This window comes from Liolophura sinensis, chromosome 13 (assembly GCF_032854445.1).
Source record: "Liolophura sinensis isolate JHLJ2023 chromosome 13, CUHK_Ljap_v2, whole genome shotgun sequence".
In the NCBI taxonomy this organism is placed as follows: Eukaryota; Metazoa; Mollusca; class Polyplacophora; order Chitonida; family Chitonidae; genus Liolophura; species Liolophura sinensis.
The window spans coordinates 16,538,782-16,558,985 of record NC_088307.1 but is presented as its reverse complement, the minus strand read 5'-3'; the positions used below and the strand labels follow the sequence as shown (position 1 = coordinate 16,558,985).

The following is a 20,204-nucleotide window of genomic DNA, read 5'->3' as shown; positions in this document are numbered from 1 at the left end:
GATGACGCAAAACGAAGTTAATTCACAATATTGATCTTTAATTAACTTCTCTGATCGTGTCTTTGAACACACATTGTATTGTATTCTTCTTCGCTTTACTTGCCTCTAGTTAAACCCTGAGCATACACGCATACATACATACATACATATTTGCCTCTACAGGTCTGGCACTAATACTCACTTCTGATACCCATACTCCTCATTTTTAATTTCTATAAAAACCTGCTGAATTTACCAGTACACAATGTATTTATAAACATGAAGGCACAACAGCCTGACACAAACCAGTGTATTTATGTCCTGTGTATTTTGCTTATGTATCGGTGAGAAAGATTGAGACGGGTGTATGAAGTTGTGAATGAGTAGTGGAAGGCAGGCAATATTGCTTGTTTCTAAAGTGGTGGCCTCAAACCAATTTTGTGGCGTGAACCCACGAGAAATTTTTCTCGAATATTTGAATGAATTTATTTCTCATGTTTTCTTTGTCAGGAATATACATCACATTTAAAGGCGAAGGTCACGTGAGCTTTGAAGACCACGATTATTACGCTGGCGAAATGAAGATGTATTCCACGTCAGAACAGTATTTCAAAGAGACCTACAGTTTATACAGTCCAGGTGAGTTTATGTGTCACTGGTGAGTTTATAAAAAGTTCCCGATTTTCTGGAACCACAATGATGTCGTTTTTTTAAGAATCAAATCTCTAAAAAAAAGTTTTTCTATAAGTGGTCTTGGCCATCGTAATGTATGAGTGAGAGAGAAGGATCTATTTGTAAAAGGTACAAAGTTTTGTAAAAGTGGTATGATTAAAAGAGGGGTGACTATAAAAAGATAGGTTCTTCGCTGAAATATATCATTTGTCTTAACGATTTCCAAAACAGATCCTTTCCTTACTGCCTCGGTAGAAAATACATTTCATCTGTTAGAGACGGGTTAATTATCCTTTCGATTTTTCTTTGTTTTAAACACATACTGACTCCCATTTTAAATATGCTTATTATAGTAATGGTCTTTGTGGAATGTTTTGTATATTCAGTGGATCGGCATCAATCCACAGGGAATCATAGCAGTTCTCAGTGTTACTGTCTTTGCCACATCGACAGATACCAAGTTGAATCCAATTTAAAAGGTGTAAGAGATAAAGGGAGAGGATGCATAGACCTTTTATTATTTGCGATATTCTCGGTACTTATATAAATGAGTAATTCGTACCTTGCCAAATGAAACACCAGAAAATTTGTAGTGTAGTTTACTCTGTAATGCAAAGGATCTGCTTCCTCGTTCTTCCTCCTGGTAAACCGGGTCAAGTTAGTACTTTGTTAGGCCTAACTGTCAATCCGAAACACAAATTGGTGGATGATAGCAAAATTAGCCACAGCGCCCTCTCAAGACCCGCTCGTAATTTCTTACCGATGCTAGGAAATTTATTTATTCACGAGAATGTTGCCCGTGTTGGCCACGTTGTACGGTCTGTGTTGATTATCACTGTCAAATTACAGTATCAATAGCGCGGCTGTCCATTAGCTGGGGCTAATTCGGGTACCCCGGAGGGAATTGGACTCTTGGCAGAAGGTATAGGTTAGTTAATGGAGCACCCGGGCGAAGACAATGATCTTTGTATATTATATACCCGAAACGCGGAATGATGTGGGGGTAAGAGCATTTCCCCTTTTTCTTACAAATTCTTATACTTTAAGTGCTAATGAGACTGACACATCATCCACAGAGCTCAGTAAGAAACATCCAAAAACCAGATATTTTTTATGATTTTTTTTTGTGGGAGTGCTTTTTCTTTTTCTCTCCCTTCGCAAAGGAGAGAAAAGTGCCTCGATAAAAGATTTTAGGTGAAAAATCCCACGCCGTCTATTATTATCTTGTTCCGGTTTTAACAGAAATTGATGTGACTTAAATGATTATGATTTCGTTTAGATTGTTTACGCCCCATTAGCAATCGGTCTTGCTATCCGAAGTGACGTCTGCAGGCCTGTATTTGTAATGCGTTAAAGCCTGATAAACACTATAACAACGGTATAGAAAGTCATGCAGTTGATAAATAACTGAATGAAAACTTCGACCAGAACCAACACGTTAAGTAAAGACTGGAGTGGCCTGCGTATCGTTATTGGAGGCTTCAAAATTTCCATTTCTTGGGACCTTGGTGGCAAGAAGCGGTGACAACTTATCTTACCATCAATCAAGGTTTGTTACCTGAATTTCCTTTCTTGTGCGATTCAGTAAATATTTGTTTGTATAGTTTACATCACTAGCGAGGTTTGGCAGCAAACCGAGTTTTGGGAACAAACCGAGTTTTGGGAACAAACCGGGCTTAGGCAACAAACCGAGCTTAGGCAACAAATCGAGCTTTGGGAACATACCGAGCTTAGGCAACAAACCGAGCTTAGGCAACAAACCGAGCTTAGGCTTATCTGATCCATTGCCCGTTCTTTACTATATGTGTTGTTGTAGGTTAACTTTTGATAATAGTGAGTTTTAACCCGTGGGACGAGGTGTCTTGAAATTTACATGAACAGTCATCAAACTGTCGTCGTTGCTGTGGTTTTAGCGTCTGTGCTGTATGTCTTTTATTATTTTCTATTCCCGTATAAACCAAGATTCTGTTGGTGGACTAAGCATTCCACGAGGCCTGGTCTCTTTGCATTGTTTTAATGTTAAATGTGATGGCAACACAGCATTCTGAATTATTCTAGCACAGTGATATCTAATAAATTGCAATTCACATCAGTACATTTATTTTACCTAATACTCCTTAAGCCTTGGTGCTGGGAGCATGTAAATTACTGTTATTAAAGCATTTAAATAAACCGTTAGAATGAAACCCCAATTAAGGTAAAGTGAGACCGATTACATATTTGTAACAACTATCACAAAACTGGATTTAATATCTGTGCTATGTCTTTAATTTTTTAAATCATTGAGCTTTACAAGGAAAAAATCTGCTTTTCTTCGGAAATTGTGCTTTACCGCCAAAACGTTTGTTTTGCTACTAACAAAAGAACATTATATGTACAAAAAGACTTTTCCTTTAAAGTAATTCGGGCCTAGCTGTATAGTCTGTTCTACGGTCATACCTTTTCGATCACGTGAGCAAACTCGCAACATATTTCTCACGCGCTGCAATAGGATAATGATCACAATATGTCGGAGACGTTACCCTTTTGCCCCTTACTTTATAAAAAATTGAATACAGTGTAAAACACCAATCAAATAAATAAATAAATTAAACAATAGTGATTTACTCTGAAATATTTTCTAATTGTACTCATAATGATGATATTTCCACCATGATCTTCATATTGGTAACATAGCTAAAATTCGAACACCGATTTGACACACTCCCCTTGATAAAGACCACGTTGACCAAAAGCATATGTTTAATCTGCCTCAATAGAAAAAAAAACACCTCCTTAAGCCTAACCCTAGGGATAAAAACGTAAAGCGATGGTTTTTTAAGTCATACAGGTTGGAGTCATGCGTTTATAGTGAAAATATCTGCATTATGGCCTTCCTTTCGACTTTCACTCAGTGGTATATATGGTGCTACAGTGATATAGGGTCGATTTGACCATTGCCATATGATCGATCTGCTATCTTCTAGAGTCAAGCTAACCTGAATTGGTAGCCTGAACAGCTTTCCAGCAAGTCTGCTGAATATGAATAAAGGCTATAAAGTATGATATGCAAGGATCCTAATCGACGTTCTCAGAATGCTTTTTGAACTGTTCTAAGTCTATCTAAGTGTTATCTGGTGTCTAATCAAAGTACAAGTAGTTCGCCTGAACAGAAATATATTTTTCGGAAATTCAGGAGCACGTTTGTGGCAGATATAACGTCTACTTATCTCATGTGTATACATACTACTGGTCGTGATAAGTCCCCTTAAGGAATCATAACTGGTTAGTAACTTGGTCTAACGGGGGCTTTTCAGCGATTCCAACAACTATCTGTACTTCTTACGGGCATATGCAGGTATTTACTGCAATTACTTTTAAGGGATTTTTTTTCATTTAAATTCTTAAATGGGTTAAGGAAAATATTTTATTTAAGACACGCCTAATTTAGTACCTGTCACTTACGTTCTCTCTGTTAGTACGGTCAGCTAAATCTGTGTGATCAAACAAGAAATGTTGGTCTTAAATAACATGACAAACAGCACTCTGCATATGATTGTTTTTCAAATTTTAAAAGTCCCTCCATCTCCTGCTAACTGGCAAACCGCAGTGATTAATGTTTTGATACACAGAAAGGGTTTGTACATATGTTGATTTATGTACAGCAGTGCATTGGTACATGGCAACAGCACAGGTATTTACGAGGTTGGTGACTGATTCTACAAGCCAAGATGTGTCTAAATATTGAAAAGGAACAATTGTGTTTCGGAAATCATCGTACTAGGCTTTTCGCTTGGCAGTGTGTTAGGATTGTTTTATTCGAGTCAGTAGAGATGTGTGCAAGAATTTCATGTGTAAGAAAACGGCAGAAAACTTAAAAACTAAAACTAATAAATAATGTTTAAGTAATATGTCCTGGAATTGCCTCCATGTTTTGCCTGTATACATATATATGTGATGCCAATCAACACCCGTATCAACTCGAAACAGGGAATGTCCAGTGAAATTCCAAACCTTTAAAACAGTAAAGCCGTCAGTGAAAACAACATTTGCCTGAAACTAAAGCACTGTTTGTACAATACGCTACCTCACAATTATTCAACAAAAACAATGCATTTATATCATTTCTGATAGAGCGTTCCCCTATAAATGTCCCTCGGCGGTTTACTCTAAATTATTTAATCACAACAAGCCTCAGGCATATTGCTAAAGGTCACTGGGTATTTTTATTTGTTTTTTAGTCTTTCAGAACAATAAAATGCCTTGAACCTTCTCTCACTGGTCTCTAATACATTTAATTCCAAATGATCCATCCCTCTGCTCGAACTTTAAAGCGAAAAAAATCTCAGAAAAATCGATGCATGTGCTGTCCAGTTCTCGTAAACTCTTCCAGATTATTTTACTCCATTATGTTTACGGCAATGGCATGAGTCGAGGGATCCATTGTCAACAATTCCCTGTTGAAAGTTGCCCTCTATATAAAGTCAAATGTCCCCTTGGCCTTTAAAAGGATAAAATTCACACTTTCAATCAATCAAGTAGTCCATAGAAAGCCAGTTTAGGGTATGTACACTCGATGAATGAAAAACGGATATCCAATCAGAACAAAAGCATCTGTAATCTGTACTTCATTGATTGAAACTTCGAACGAACACTCCATTTCCGCATCGCGAGAAAAATATGCACAACATTAGCGTCTATATTTCCGTCTCCACACTGTTCAATGTTTAACCGTCATCCGGGGGGCGAGGTCACCGAGGTGATCAGCGTGCCAAAGCGGCGTAATGATCCAAAAGCCTCTCACCAGTGCTGTCGCTGTGAGTTCATACCCAGCTCATGCCGGCTTCCTCTCCGGGCGTACGTGGGATGATCAGCAACATGCGGACGGTTGTGGGTTTCCCCAGGCTCTGTCCGGTTTCCCCCCACCATAATGCTGGCCGCCGTCGTATATATAGTGAAATATTCTTGAGTGCGGCATAAAACTTCAATCAAATAAATAAACAACTTAACCGTCATCCGTGATATGAATACCGTCACATAGCTTAGAGCTCGTCATCAGGACAGCGACTATAGCCTTATTGCGTGTTTTTCCGCTTCACTCTGTCTAACTCACGAGTGATTTTAAAATATGTACCCGCCAGCTGACTGTATATATTAACGTTAATGTGATGCAAAATCTAGATAAGAGGACAAGATCATTGGACTGTGACTTGAATTTCATAATTGAAAAAATTGGGTGTGCCTGCCCTGTCTGTTGTTAGACCAGGTTTTTTGTTTATATATTTCCTTGCAGCAGATTTCGTTGCCCTTTTTGCTCGGCACCTGATCATTTTGGCCCTCAAGTGTCGATTAGTGATTTGAAAAACCTTTTCTTCTTTGAGGTTGCTTGGTCCATTGACGTGTTCTGAATTGTACTTAAGATCCAATCGGTTCATTTTACATTGCTTTACTGGGTCTAAGCCATGGTGGTAAAGGCCGATGAGACAGTTACTTTGTATATGGCCAGGTGATTGTTTAGAAAAGCACCTTGACCGCGTTAAAATTTATTGACCATGGTCCGTTGTTAGCCGACGTGCAACGTTTGAACGTGCATCACACTGTCGTCACTGCTCTGGTTTTACTTTCTATGCTGTGAGTCTTAATTGTATTATATTGTGTTCCTGTATAAACCATGATTCTTCTGGTTGACTAAATATTCCAAATGCCTTGAATCTTTCACACTGTTTAATGTGATTGTATGTTAAATGTGATGACATCACAGCTTTCTGAGTGGCCACGCCTACTAGTTTACGTGACCATTTGGCGAGAAAATCAATGCCGCCACTGCTGCAGGTTTACTCTCTGCGCTCAACGTCTTACATTATCTGACAAAAAATGTCTACTTATCTTATTGTTTAAATTCATTCAGCTTTTGTTTTCTTTACAGACGATTCTGAAGACATGACAAATCTCCAGTGTGGCCAGCACAAGTTTGACTTTGAGTACAGACTGCTGCCGGACTTACCCTCGTCCTTTGAAGGGGAATACGGCTATGTTAGGTTCTCTATCAAATGTGTGATAAGTAAGCCGTGGAAATACGACCACAGCACTAAAGCGGCTTTCACGGTGCTCAGCAAACTCAATCTGAACACGACCCTCGGAGCTCAGGTAAGCCACCCAAGGGGAATTACGTCACATTGTGGCTGAATTGATAAAACTCTTTTGGTATTCTTTTTTATTGTTGCTTAACGCCAAAATAGTTATTTTTTGTTTCTCAAATGGCGTTCAGTTTATGGATGGAGAAAAACGCAGTGCGCGGGATAAAACAACCGACAATTGACAAGTTACAGACAAATCTTTTTACACGTGACGCACTGATATGCTCACCATATTGGTGGAAGGCAACTGGGTCTTCAAGGAACGTTAGACCGCCCAACAGAGAGAGAGAGCTAGGGACAAGGCCTACACCATGTGTGTTCTAGCGATTGGATGGCAAGCACTTGTAAGCACTAGACAACTCTCCGCTCCCTCGGTATGTTGTAGTTGTGTCTTAACCAGTTTACATTTGATTGACAAGAGATACTGTGCTGCCGTGCATACTTTACAAATTCCTTTTCAGATGCTTTATACACTCTGTTCATTAAATTATCTACAAGGCCCATGATGGATATACTTTACAACGTTGAGCGTATTTGTGAAATATTCTTCAATAACGGCGTAAAACACCAATCAAATAAATGATAAATCAGTACAACGTCCAATGGTTGTTTTAATTACGCATCCATATATTTAACCTTCAGATTAGTATTACTACATGCATCGCACACAACCTTATCATAATATTTACTTCACTGGACAATACAGTATCAACAAGGAAGGGGCCTTCTGTGGCTCAGTTGGTTTGCGCGCTAGCACAGCGTAATGACCCAGAAGCCTCTCACCAATGCGGTCTCTGTGAGCTCAGGCTGACTTCCTCTCCGGCCGTAAGTGGGAAGGTCTCCAGCAACCTGCGGATGGTCGTAGGTTTCCCCCTGGCTCTGCCCGGTTTCCTCTCAGCATAATGCTCTTCGCCGTCGGATAAGTGAAATATTTTTGAGGACGGCGTAAAACACCAATCAAATAAATGAATCAACAAGGAATATAATTTCCTGATAGCCATTCTTTTTATAATAATAAACTGGCTTTTCTTCCATTTGGCTGTTCGTTTCTGCTATACACTTTGGAATCAGATTGCATAGAAATGTGTTTTGTGTGTGGCGTCGGAGTCTTCCTTATTTACGGTTACCCATTAGTTTACGACTGTCATATTTAGCGCCTATGTCCATCTTTACATCTGTTCAAGCCCCCAGTCTACCCGCCTCGCCAGAGACAGACACATCGTTGAACAATCGGTTGGCTTTTCTCTCGTCAATCAAGTGAATCGTTAGCAAAGCTGACTAGGAGCTCTGAGCACATATTTACACGGTGATATGTCTTGAGAGAGCCATTACCTATACATCTGACTGTGTTTACCGACAGATTCTCGCTGCTTACCGACGACAAGTCCACCGGCTTCGCGCTTCGTGCTCGTTTCGAGGGACGCGTCGATTCCCTGAAGAGCCATCCGGCCGCTCGTCACGAACGCTGTCTGCTTCGCCAAAAGCGTGATCGACCCAGGCAAGGAGCTTCTCCAGCCGGGGGAGCATTTGTACTCTAAACCAGCAGGTGTTTTTACAACCACTTTTACAAGTGCCCTCAGTCCCTACAGCAAGTTTCCAGCTGTTCGATACCGACGATCCGTCTTTCGGCCCAAAGCCCACTCTAATTGTACATGCCAGACGCCATTCTGAAATTTGCCAACATAGTTTTGCTTTCATAAGCATACCGGTAATCAAAGATATGTCTAGAATAAATGCCTGTCCCGTACACCGACACGTCGGCCAAGGGAGTGAATTACGAATAGCCCGCTCCGTCTTCTTCTGATTTTAAAAGCAATGTTGATTTGTAGTCGTTTCCCATACAGAACATTATTGTATCCCGTTACTTGTATACAGAGATGGCGATCTTCTCGGATACGCTATGTACAAGTGCCTGCTTTTTCGTCACTGTAGATGTAGGTCTTGTTGACGAGGGTGTTGTACCCAGTGGCACGGATCAGTGTTCAACTGTATTTAAGATACTGGACCAACGATATACTGGGCAATACACTGGTGTTACGGACCCATATGTCTGATTATTACCATATCCAAGCGTACATACGCAAAGTAAATATTTGAAATGAATGGCATAGCGAATTTAGTTCAATCCGACATTACTGGACATTAAACGATGTTCTTGAACGTTGCTATATACAAGATTTGAAATCTGAACATAGACCGATTTTAGACCTGGTTGTCGAACTCAACCCGTTTGTAATATTTGAGCATTTGATGTCACTAAATGTAATATAGAAAGCATACGTATAGTAAATCAAATCTCATAGAGGTGATTGAGACGTCGTTTGAAATTAGACGTTGAAATCACGAACATTTCATGTTTGTACCTTCATCAAGGTTTTCTTCTAACCATTCAAGGCAACTTCAACTATTTTCTGTTCAAGTAGCCATTTCGTGCTTAGCTCTCATCAGACTAGTACCTTTCCAGGCCAAATGTGAGTTACGTTAGTTTAAAAATTGTTTAACCTTGTTGACATAGTTTTGCTTACAAAGGCACCCATCAAAGACGTCTGTCGGGCAAAGCCTCTTTTCCAATCACCAGCATAGATATTAGAGCTACGCGAGTCGCTTTGTAAAAGGCTCATTATGGTCTAATCGATGTACCCTCTGAAGTCTTTGTACTAATCTTCATTTGCAAGCTGTTTGCCATCATCTGAACAGACGCACGGTGAATTTGCCCTGAATGGTTGTCCCTCGATGCCGCTACATTGAAGACACTCGTTTCAGTCTACTGGCGCCTAAGTATCTACTTTATCTAGTGTATATGGAGAAAGGCTCGGAGCTATCTTCCATAATATTCTAACCTACGTCTGGCTTTAATATACAAGTATTCTCACCAGACTCGGTGTACTTTTTATTCTTATTATCTTTTACGCTCCTCCGAGCTATTATGACGATCCCTATACAAATTGGGCGGGGTATCAAATTGACAAGAGGCCGTATTTTACCGGTTACGTGTGACCATTTGTCAGCTATCACACTATCGTCACTGCTTTGGTTTTACTGTCTGTGCTGTACGTCTTTAATTATCTTATATTACGCACTGTAAATGTTTAGAAAGCAAGGGTGATCTGGATACAACGGCTCTTGTAATACCAGTGGTTAGTTATCAACAGAAAAATACTGAATCGCAGAAAGCTTAAAGTAACTCAATGAATGCAAAGTGAACACAGCTTTCGTGCATGATTGCCTATACATATGGAATTCCCATGGCACAACTTCATTCGTTATGTTTTATTTTCTTCTTGTGCCTTATTATTGCAAACCCCTTTTTCTCTCAACAATTTGGTTTCCGAGACTAGTTTATCCGAATCATGAATGTTGGAATCAAGCTCTAACAATGTGGCTGTGGTTTGACGTCAAGATATTTGTCCAATAACTGTTGTCCTGTGGTGATCTCCCACACTGACAAACTTCCTCAGTACATATGCATGTACCTTACCAACGTAATATAAATGAAGCGAATGAAAATGACAATAACATTTTGAATTCTGATCATCATCATTCAGCTTGAGAAGGCTAAACCATTTTCCTTATAGCTTAATGGATATTCGACAAATGGTAAGTCAGTAATTAATTATATTTCACCGGCCTCTCGAAAATTATGGCAAAGCACTCCACGTAGTGTCGGCTTTCAAACTCCTCTAGCTATACATTTAAGAGAACCAGAATGTTTTGAATGCCCATTCCAGAGCAACAAAACCAGTTTACAAAACAAATTGCAATTTGGATAAGTAAATGAATATGTTTGTGTATCTTGCGTTTTATCTGACTTTATCATGAGAACTTTCCACAGCACAGGAACCAATCTACGGCACGGACATCGCCACAGACGCCTTCTGCTGCTATTGCGACCAGGGCGCCATCTTTGCTGACCTCAGCCTGGAGCGCCGCGGATATGTGCCAGGGGAGGCAATCCGGGTACATGCCCGTATTAGGAATAGTACACAATACCTTGTCAACAGCCAGGTGCAACTCTGCCAGGTAGGTCATTAGGTCTATTAGGCAACATCCAAATAAAACCGTTTGAATGGGGGAACCTTTCTCACCTAAAGTAATTCAGGTCCAAGCTGCGTAGTGTATCGTCCATGTCATGATTTGTGGGGAAACTGGTGACGTATTACTCATGCATTGCGAGAGAACAAGAGAACCCATTGGAGTCGTCACTGCGCTGCAAAAGGCCACCCAGTCACTCAACAGTCTTCACAAGAGTTAATCACCCTCACAGTCAATAAGTCAGTTGTAGCATATAACGGTATTGTAACCGAACTTGGCTAATGATAAAGTCGATCATAACACTGAGTGTCAAAATGAGGAAATTGCATCATTACTTCAGTGAAATGCCTACGCTATTGCAGGAGATACCATCCAGCTAAGTCATACAACTATTCTATTGCAGTAGTTACGGGACTTTATTCTCTCGTGGAAAGTGAAGGTAAACTTTTTCGGGGAAAATGAAGAAAGTCTACACATTCCAAGCCAAAGTCGCTTACAGTTCAACCCGGCCAAAAATTAAGGAGAGTACTTGGCCAATAAGTTCTAACTTCTCATTAAAATGAGCAATAAAGTCAACAAACTGCCAATCAAAATATCAAACGACCTGCCAAGATGACCATCAAAATATTAGGCAATCTACAAGCGTGCCAATTAACTTGTCAAAATTTTCAGTTTTATGCGGTTCAAAAATTTTTCTTTCTCTTGCACGGTGTAACTTCCAATCAATTTCAGTGTTACTTAATTATATTTGCTTGACGAGGTTTTTTCCACTTTCCTGTCTTTACAGATAATATCATTTCACGCCGCTGGCAAGGCGAAGGAGTGCAAAAAAATTGTGAATTCAATAAAACATGAGTTGACAGACATTGATGAGACCGACACGTGGGGTGGGGACAAGTTGTTAATACCGCCTGTACCTCCATCCGAACTGCTCGGCTGTAATATTATAGACATCAAATACTACGTACTGGTGAGTGATCATTCTGCTGTAGTTGCTATGGTAGCCGCAGACCAAGTGTTGTTGTTGTAACTGGTTGTACGGGCAACATAAACATTCCCGCCTATGAAGTATTAGAGTGCGAGCGATGGGAAAACAAAATTTATTTGGCCAGATTTTGGTGTATCTAAACGTCGATCTGCATGTATTTGTCTAAATCTTAAGCGCATTTTAATGACTTTGTGTAGGAAATAATGATATCATAAAATTAAATTGGAAGACAATGTTACGCTGTAAAGGCCCTCTTTTATTGCTAATCAATTTGTGTTTATATAAACAAATCGCACGCGTTAAAATGCCCTGCTATAACGTGGGATGGGAAGTAAAATTGATTCGGCATAAATGAGGAAATCATACAAATATGGCATGTGGCAAATGTTTAGAAGGTAATTCTCAGCTGTAAATAAAAACCCACTCTCTAAATTTTCACCTCTTTAAGATCGCTCATCAACAAAACTTGTGCTTGAAATGCTATACAATTTCTATCGTTTACTTGTTTCTCTGATGTTACTGTTCCGCTTGTTGTATTTATATTAGACATTAAGTCTTTCATGCTAATGCTACTGTTGCTTGGCTGTTGCTATACCATTACTGTTGCTATACCTATTCGTTCAAGGCACGGTTTGGAATCCTCGTGGCTATTTTACTGTTTTGGTTTATTACTTCCTTTAGTTGTTATCAGTATGCCTGCTTAATGTGTTTTATGAAAGTGACGTAGAAAGTTTGAATTTTGTTGATTTTAAGTTGATGTTGCTTTACCGCTGTTTGTCTCTTTTTCCTACCGCTGTTTTCAGAAGGTTTGCCTCTTTTTCTTTGGTTGGCTTCTTTTTGTAGTTGAAGCTCTATTGTTTTTGATGACGGAAAGCTTATTTTAGAGTCAGTATTTTTTTTTCGCTGTGATGTTGTCTAATGAAGGCCTACTGGCAGACAATGGTTGCTTATATGTGCTTGATTTATTTATACTTTGATTAAAACTGTTGATCTTGCGATTTCTTGTTGCTTTCCCTGTTGAAGGATGCCCAGAAAGCAAAGGCTAATAATCGCTAGGTGTTGGCGTTAAGTAAACTTTCACCAATCAGATGTTGTTCCCAAAATGTAAATGGAGGGTAATGCTGTTTACCTGTAGTACATATCAATTTGTTCTTCAAAGACGCATCCTCAAAAACAGATATCTACGTGTGTGTTCATCCAGGTTTCTCGTTTGGTGACGTTCTCCACGATACGGCTGCAATATTGCCGATGTGACGTTAAGCCATATTCATCCATACATTGGTTTGGCGAAGTAAGCACGTTTTTGACACAATATGTTTAAGTCAGACTGAATTTCTTAATTTTTGTCAAGTGCAAACCTATTCTTCGGAAACTTGATTTAGAACAAATCGTGTCATTGTGTCTTAACCAAACTAGTTTTGATTTTGATTTCTTTGCAGCTAAAATCATCGGCAGACGATTCCTCAACTATTGAAGCCACGATTCCTTTAGACATTCTGATAGGCACGGTCCCCTTACGATCAGCTGTGCAGGCTTACAGGCAACAGAGACTCAATTTATCAGAAGTCGCTAACGGAGTGCCCTCAAGTATATCCGGTGGAATTCCTGTCAGTGTTTCCGGTCTAGACAGAAAAGATGGACCAATAGTTACCCCACCAAAATCCATATCAACGTCGTCTTTTTCGGATGAACAACTGCTGTGTGAGTGATGGAATTGTTACATGTAAATGTTTATGAATGAAGCTTTTCGAAATACCGGTACTAATCAATAACGCCCTACTCACTTCACCCCTTACATTCCCACCTCCACAAGCTCTCCAAAAAAAAAAATAATCAGTAAAATGAAAATAATTGTAAATAATCCGGTATAATTATTTTAAAAAAAAAGACCGATTGTTATTTTGCTGTTGGGTGAATATTTGTGCCTTGACATCCTTATATACATTACAATCTCCCGCCACACAGTGTTCGGACTCAGATTCCGTATCTAAATCGGGGACCGATGATCCATTGACGAGCAATGAATCTCAAGCAGGTTTCAGCGATTTCTGGGAAATGAAACAATTGAGAACTTGGCCTTTTAGACCTGGGTTAGTTTGGAGTTTACTGTCATTTTCAACATTATGTATTACTTATCAGTACGTTGATGCTTGTAACAGGCGGGGATATGTATATCGCTGACAGACATAAGGCTGTCAATTTTAAACTCTACACTTGACCAGGCTGGGGATTCAGCCCGGGTCTTCCGCTTGCAAGGCGAGCGTTCTAGCCTCTCGACCATCGCAGTGTTGCAGAAAATTTTGTTTATAAACCATAAAAGAGATTCCTAATTTTCTGCACTGCTGTCACCTTAACGAGACGGCTCTTGTCTCTGGGTTTCCCGCAAACAAATTATAAAAGGCAAATGCAGTCTTCTGGAAACAATTAATCCTTCGTTATATATGTATATATACATAAGTAAACAATATACGGTCTTATCTTCAGTACTTAAATCAGAACTGGCCACGGTGCCAGATGCGAGGTTTGCAGACAATCTGGAAGAATTCTCATGAATTTTACAGGAAATCGAAAGATCGCTGAGGGAAGTTTTGGGCAATAGCAGTTAAAATTGATTACGTCTTTACCATGAGGTAATTGGTCGGGACGTACAGCAGACTTTAGCCCGGGAGAAGCCAGCTGGTATGGGTGGGGATTGGTCGACGGTCGAAGAGAGTGGGGGATGAGGTGGGGTGGGAAGATGGGCGAGGAATGGACGCTGGTTAGAACAGAGGGAGGAGGGATGTCGTGCATCGGTGCACGTTTTTCTCAGTCTAAATGCGTCTGTACATCTTACTATGCCTTAAGGAGCGTCTAGCGTGCCTCAAATCTTAGCATAAGCCCGCTTCTCGATTCGCAGTAAGAACAACCCTTACGGATGAATTGCTGAATACCAGCTATTAGCTAATATATGGGTCTTGAGTCATTAATGAATGGACGTAGAGCAGACAATGTCGATATGTCCTCGCTGTCTCACGCGATACTGACCATTAACACACGGTTAGTAGATTTGTCTCTCGGACCATTGCTGTGCCCAATTAAAACTGTGGACCTCTAAAACTGAGCCCTTAAACGAGGCATGGAAGTTTTCTTCCAATTAGGGTGGAAATGAAAGGGGAAACCCTTAAGGATTCGTGCATCTAAACAGAGATAAAGGCGTTTGACTTACTCTTCTATGAGCAGAGATGGATTGCTAGATGAGTTGTACTTGTACGGGTGAAAAGGTGGAGCCAAGCTATTCCGTAGCAAAGAAATTTGATAGATTGACTGACTGATTGATTTGTTTCTACATTGTATTGAGGAATTCTTGGATGGTTTGCTCATGGGTATATAGCTGATTGTACATGATTTATTTCTCCAAGAGTGCAGCGTACAACTATTACTTGTGACATTTATGTTGTTCGGAGAAATGAGAAATTATTGCAATTACTATACTGGTCATTGGCATAGAATACCCATTCTTCGTTTTATCGAATGAATCATCGATAACGCTATTAATCTGAACGCTGTTTGTGATCATAATCATAATAGAACATTCTATCATTCTGGAATTTGGACAAACAAAAACTAACGCCATCTTGACATCAACAGCGTAACGTCATCAAAAACATCTTTGAAACCACATTTTGGCAGCAAAATAAATTTAAATCGGGTAAAGAATATTTGAGCATGCAATGTTTTGTTCTGATGAATTGTCCTAGGTTTTAAAGTCAATCTACTTAGCATAAAAATATGAAGGTTCAGGAATTAAATTTGTTATCTTGGATTTTTGAAAAATATCTGCACATGATTTACGACGTCTTGTGAACATAATTTTCGAGCAAGAGACGAGTGTAGATAGTGATCTGGCCTCTTAGAGAACCAAAAGACGACGTTTTCTGCCCGTACTTGTCACATCTTGAAATTGATTTTTGATTAATCGCACGTCATAAATGCGTTATTGTCTTCTCTTCCCCAGCACCGCCATCGTATGAGACTTGCCTGTTCGGGCGCGTTAACATCCGCGAAGAAGACGACACGGACTTTACCAGGGGCGCCATGGAATTCGCTCCTATGTATGCTTTTTATGATTGGGAGAGAAATAAGGTACAAAACTCTTGCCAGAAACAAGACAAGGATGACACCAATTTTGTCTGATATTTCTCATTCCTTTATCCCATGAATCGAGGCAAATTGCTTTCCGCTGTGGTGACTGATAGAATGCAATATTCAGACAGCGTGTTATTGTTCATAGGCTTCAGCACAGCTGAAAGAGGTGGGAATATAAACAGTCTGCGGGCCGTGGACCCTATACGCTAACTGAGGAACGGCAGTCTTTCCAAAGGCTGTTCTCTAAGAGCACCATCACCCATGTGGGTGTCAGGAAAAACACTGTTGATATAGGAGACGGATGGAAGTGGAAAACGTGATATGTTCGTAGTTGGGGATTATTATGACTGCCTCTGAGAGGATTCCATGTCAACAAAGCAGTCTATTTGGGGATTTCCGGTGTGCCTGTCCAGCACTGAATACTATCTCCATCGTCACTGGTTAATCCTCTCAGAAACAGAAGCCTCGCAGTCAAAGTCCTTTTTTCATTTGTTTCATAACATCTGGCCCGCGTCTTTTTGCAGATTAGGCGGAATTGACAACTCCCTTCTCTTGTGTTTGCTGCCGACCAGACAAAAATAAGGACGGCGAAGATGGAGAAAGAATTAAGATTGATTTTCCACAGAGGATTTCTCTTGGAAAGAAATCTTTATTTGTCAGCTGCCGTTCACTTGATTTTTTATAACCAGTCACGAAAACAGATCTTCACTCTTCTGTTCTTCTGTATAAGCCTTGAGCAGAGGTTGAGACCAATTTCTCTGAATGTCAATGAAGTCCGTTGAATAGCAAAACGTGTTTCAGTTAACATCACTTACTTTCCAAGCCGTTGTTGTCGAAGAGACGCCGTCATCTGAGCGATTCAACATGACTTCATATCTATCTTGACAAACAATTTGATTACGTACATAAATATATTCCCATTTATAGCCCAAAGGGCCTAATTTCGTTTCATTCAACGCTCTCGTCTCAAGGAAAAAATTCATATCAAGGATGTTCTGTTCAAAACGTTGTACTACATGTCATCATCTTTAGTGCATGGTTTTTAGAATCATTATTGTTAACACTGAATGAGCTTAATTATGCGTGGCATAAGGAGCTAATGAGTACACTTCATTTGGACATCCATCACCAAAGTCAATGGCAATAATTTCGCGTATTTCCATTTTCTTCGTCACTGTCAATCACCTCCATGCCTCATTACCAACATTTTAGCCTTGTCCATCTGCTGTAGCTAGAGAAAAATATATGACACATGAAACTCCATACACCTTTTTTACCATGAACATATACTCCATGAAGGGTTTGTGGGCAAATCGAAGTATTTTACTGAGTAAAACACGGGTGCTTAGTGGGGACTCTTCACTGGGAAGTTATGATTGAATGGAATTTCAGAGCTCCATGACAATTTCCTGACTACCACGCCAAATGTACCCTACTCACCTTACATGCTCTTTGCTGTAAAGAAAAATAAAATAAATGGCTTGCAACTTCAAGACTTGATGAACTTGAGCAGACACTGAAAAAAAAGAGTATTTGAGTAAACCCATTGTGTGAGGTGAAGATCTGTTTGAATTTCAGAACATAATTTTTTTTCATAAGCTAAGAAAAGGAAATTTACACTGTGTCCTCAGCAAAATTATATGGGTTTTCATTCTGATGGACATGGTCATGAAATAGCTTTCATCAATTTGTACACTTAAATGTGTGCAAAGACTTAAGACTTATTTGTCAGATCAGGGCTACGAAAAGTATCTTACTGAAACGTAATACGGCTTGATCCCATCTACTCTGTAAAGGTGGAACTCATCTCGTGCCACTTGTAAGAATGTTTTGCTAAGCCCCTTAATCTCCCTGTTATTTCTTGCGACACTTAGCTATGGGCATGCAGATAAAAGGCGAACATCAGTTACATTGCAATACTTACGTACTAGCAGTTGGATATATACTCTCTTACAGCGGAAGGTCGTAGGCTTCGATTTATCTTGTCAACTGCGTGGGGGAAAAGCTACAATTCCTCATAGGCTGACGCGGAGATACCTACCTAACATAACCCAGATTGATCTATGGAAGTGGCCGTCCTATCTCTTAATCATACTATTTGTAAGTGGTAACAGATTGTTGTTGTAAAACTGGTATGGCACCACCTGGAAATGTAGTGATTTTTCTTTCTTGTAAACAATGAGGTCAGTTTTGACGGAAAAATTCTTTGATTTCGTGTTAGTTGAACCCTACTTCTGTGATATTCATGAAAATTAATGAAGACAGAAAACCCACGCATATACTCTCACCCCAACCACCACTTTGACCTTCAAGAATTTGTATAACCCTGATGATATGAGCGTTTGTTCATGTCAGTAAACATAGTGTGTTTCAACAGCACGCGAACGTTAATATAGACTCGAATAGGGATTTGGAAAGGAAAGCGCATGACATTTATTGCAGGTGGTTTCCGGAATCGAGCTGCTGGAAAACATATAAGGGAGCACTCGTTCTGGATCTACAATGCTATTTTGTTGTTCCGATTTGTCCTTTTGCAATGTATTATTGACGACTGGATCATGTTGTGTTTTCTTTGGAACGGGTTTATTCGTTTTTAAGTGAAAATTATAGTATTTCTCCTGGATTTATGCTGCTGAGAGGCTAAATATAAATAATTTTCGGGGAAAATGTGTCAACCAGTTGTTTCGAAACAAACAATGCACCAGTGATAATCTTGTGATTTGTTACAAAATGCCAGTAAAAAAACATGCTCTAGGAAATGTATCTGTTTATACAGTTAATAGTGTTACGTGACACTGTGTGCACTATATGTAAATATGCTGTGGTATATTAAAAATGAAAACTATGAATTATTCCTGGTTTGTCTTGTAATAAAATCTGCTTGTTTGAAACCCAGTCTCAATAGGCACAAATCATCACTATCTTTGCCCTTAACTTAAAAAAGAATTGCCGCCACTAAATTGAAAGCATCACTTTCTCTAAACTGTCCCTTTCATTTAAACTTCAGAATGAAAACAATTTACTATTGCAAAAGAATTAAATATCTTTTGTTGTTTCTGCACCGTTATTAATCTCTAACTCTTTCTTCATCTTGATTATGAAAGCCCTGGTCATGGCATTCGACGACGAAATGAAGTGCTATAGTGGGAGATAACCTCTTCTTAAAAATACCTGTATAACAAAACTGTGGATCAGGGATAATTGCACTCATCTGAATCCCTTCCACTGCATACCGAGCAATTGAAAACGACTCTACAAACATGAAAAGGCGGCTGGCATTTGTTCAGCGAAGCTTAGTTTCCATGCTACTGCTGCGACGAAAATGAAAATTACTTCCCGCCGCAACATGAAAAGCCGTCTTCGAACGTGGCTGGGCAAGCATTGAGTGACTTTGGCTCTTAACGGAGAACGTCTCGAATGCTGTCCTGATTTGTTTGACCGGGTGACGCTTGGGGCTGATGGCAAGGAGGCCCAGTGTTCGTCTGGGAGTAAATGAAGTAGACCTCTACATGATTGATTTCTTTGTCCCTCAGACACCGCTTATTAATGCAGCGTTGGTTGGTGCGCCGTTGTATGCGAAGAGAAAAGAAATTCTATACAGAAGCGACGGAAATCTTCGGAAACTTCCGCCAACGTTCGGACCTTTCTGCATTTTTTTCATATATGCACACAGAGCCGATACTAAGTATATTGCCCACTTACTGTTTTGATTTACCTGCTACCACCGACAGAGTGTCACGTGCCATAGGATACCATGCATTACGCTTTAATACAATTGTCGTGTCACACATAAGATTTATAGGAATTAGAGAATGGCTACTTTCACGGATGGATTCACTTTCCTGCATAAAGACGGCTATTTAATCTAAGCGTTAAATCACACAAACATCTACCCATATCATTAAACCCCATCTTATCAGCAAAAGCTTAAGGTACATGGCGTTAAGCAAATATTAAATAAACAAATAGATCCGACAACTGCATGCCACCCGACAAGCGCAAATTACGTTCCAACTTGATAACTATAAGATTTGTTTATTTGATTTATTTGATTGGTGTTTTACGCCGTACTCAAGAATATTTCACTTATGCGACGGCGGCCAGCATTATGGTGTAAGGAAACCGGGCAGAGCCGGGAGGAAACCTACGACCATCCGCAGGTTGCTGACAGACCTTCCTACGTACGGGATAACTATAATATGCGATTACAAAAACAGACATTCATCACAACTTCCATTCAAGGAAACATACGTATATGCAATATCCATTTATATGATAGTTAAATCAAATAT

General features: G+C 39.7%; 1 protein-coding gene across 1 annotated transcript; it reads left to right on the top strand.

The window, feature by feature from the left end:
- The first annotated feature begins 557 nt into the window (after positions 1–557).
- LOC135480921 (arrestin domain-containing protein 3-like) lies at positions 558–16,244 on the top strand. The gene is made up of 6 exons (XM_064760852.1): positions 558–618; positions 6,557–6,777; positions 10,605–10,787; positions 11,587–11,769; positions 13,227–13,488; positions 15,782–16,244. Exons 1-6 carry the CDS (start codon positions 558–560, stop codon positions 15,958–15,960), a joined length of 1,089 nt encoding a protein of 362 aa, XP_064616922.1. The 3' UTR covers positions 15,961–16,244.
- The last annotated feature ends 3,960 nt before the right edge of the window (positions 16,245–20,204 follow it).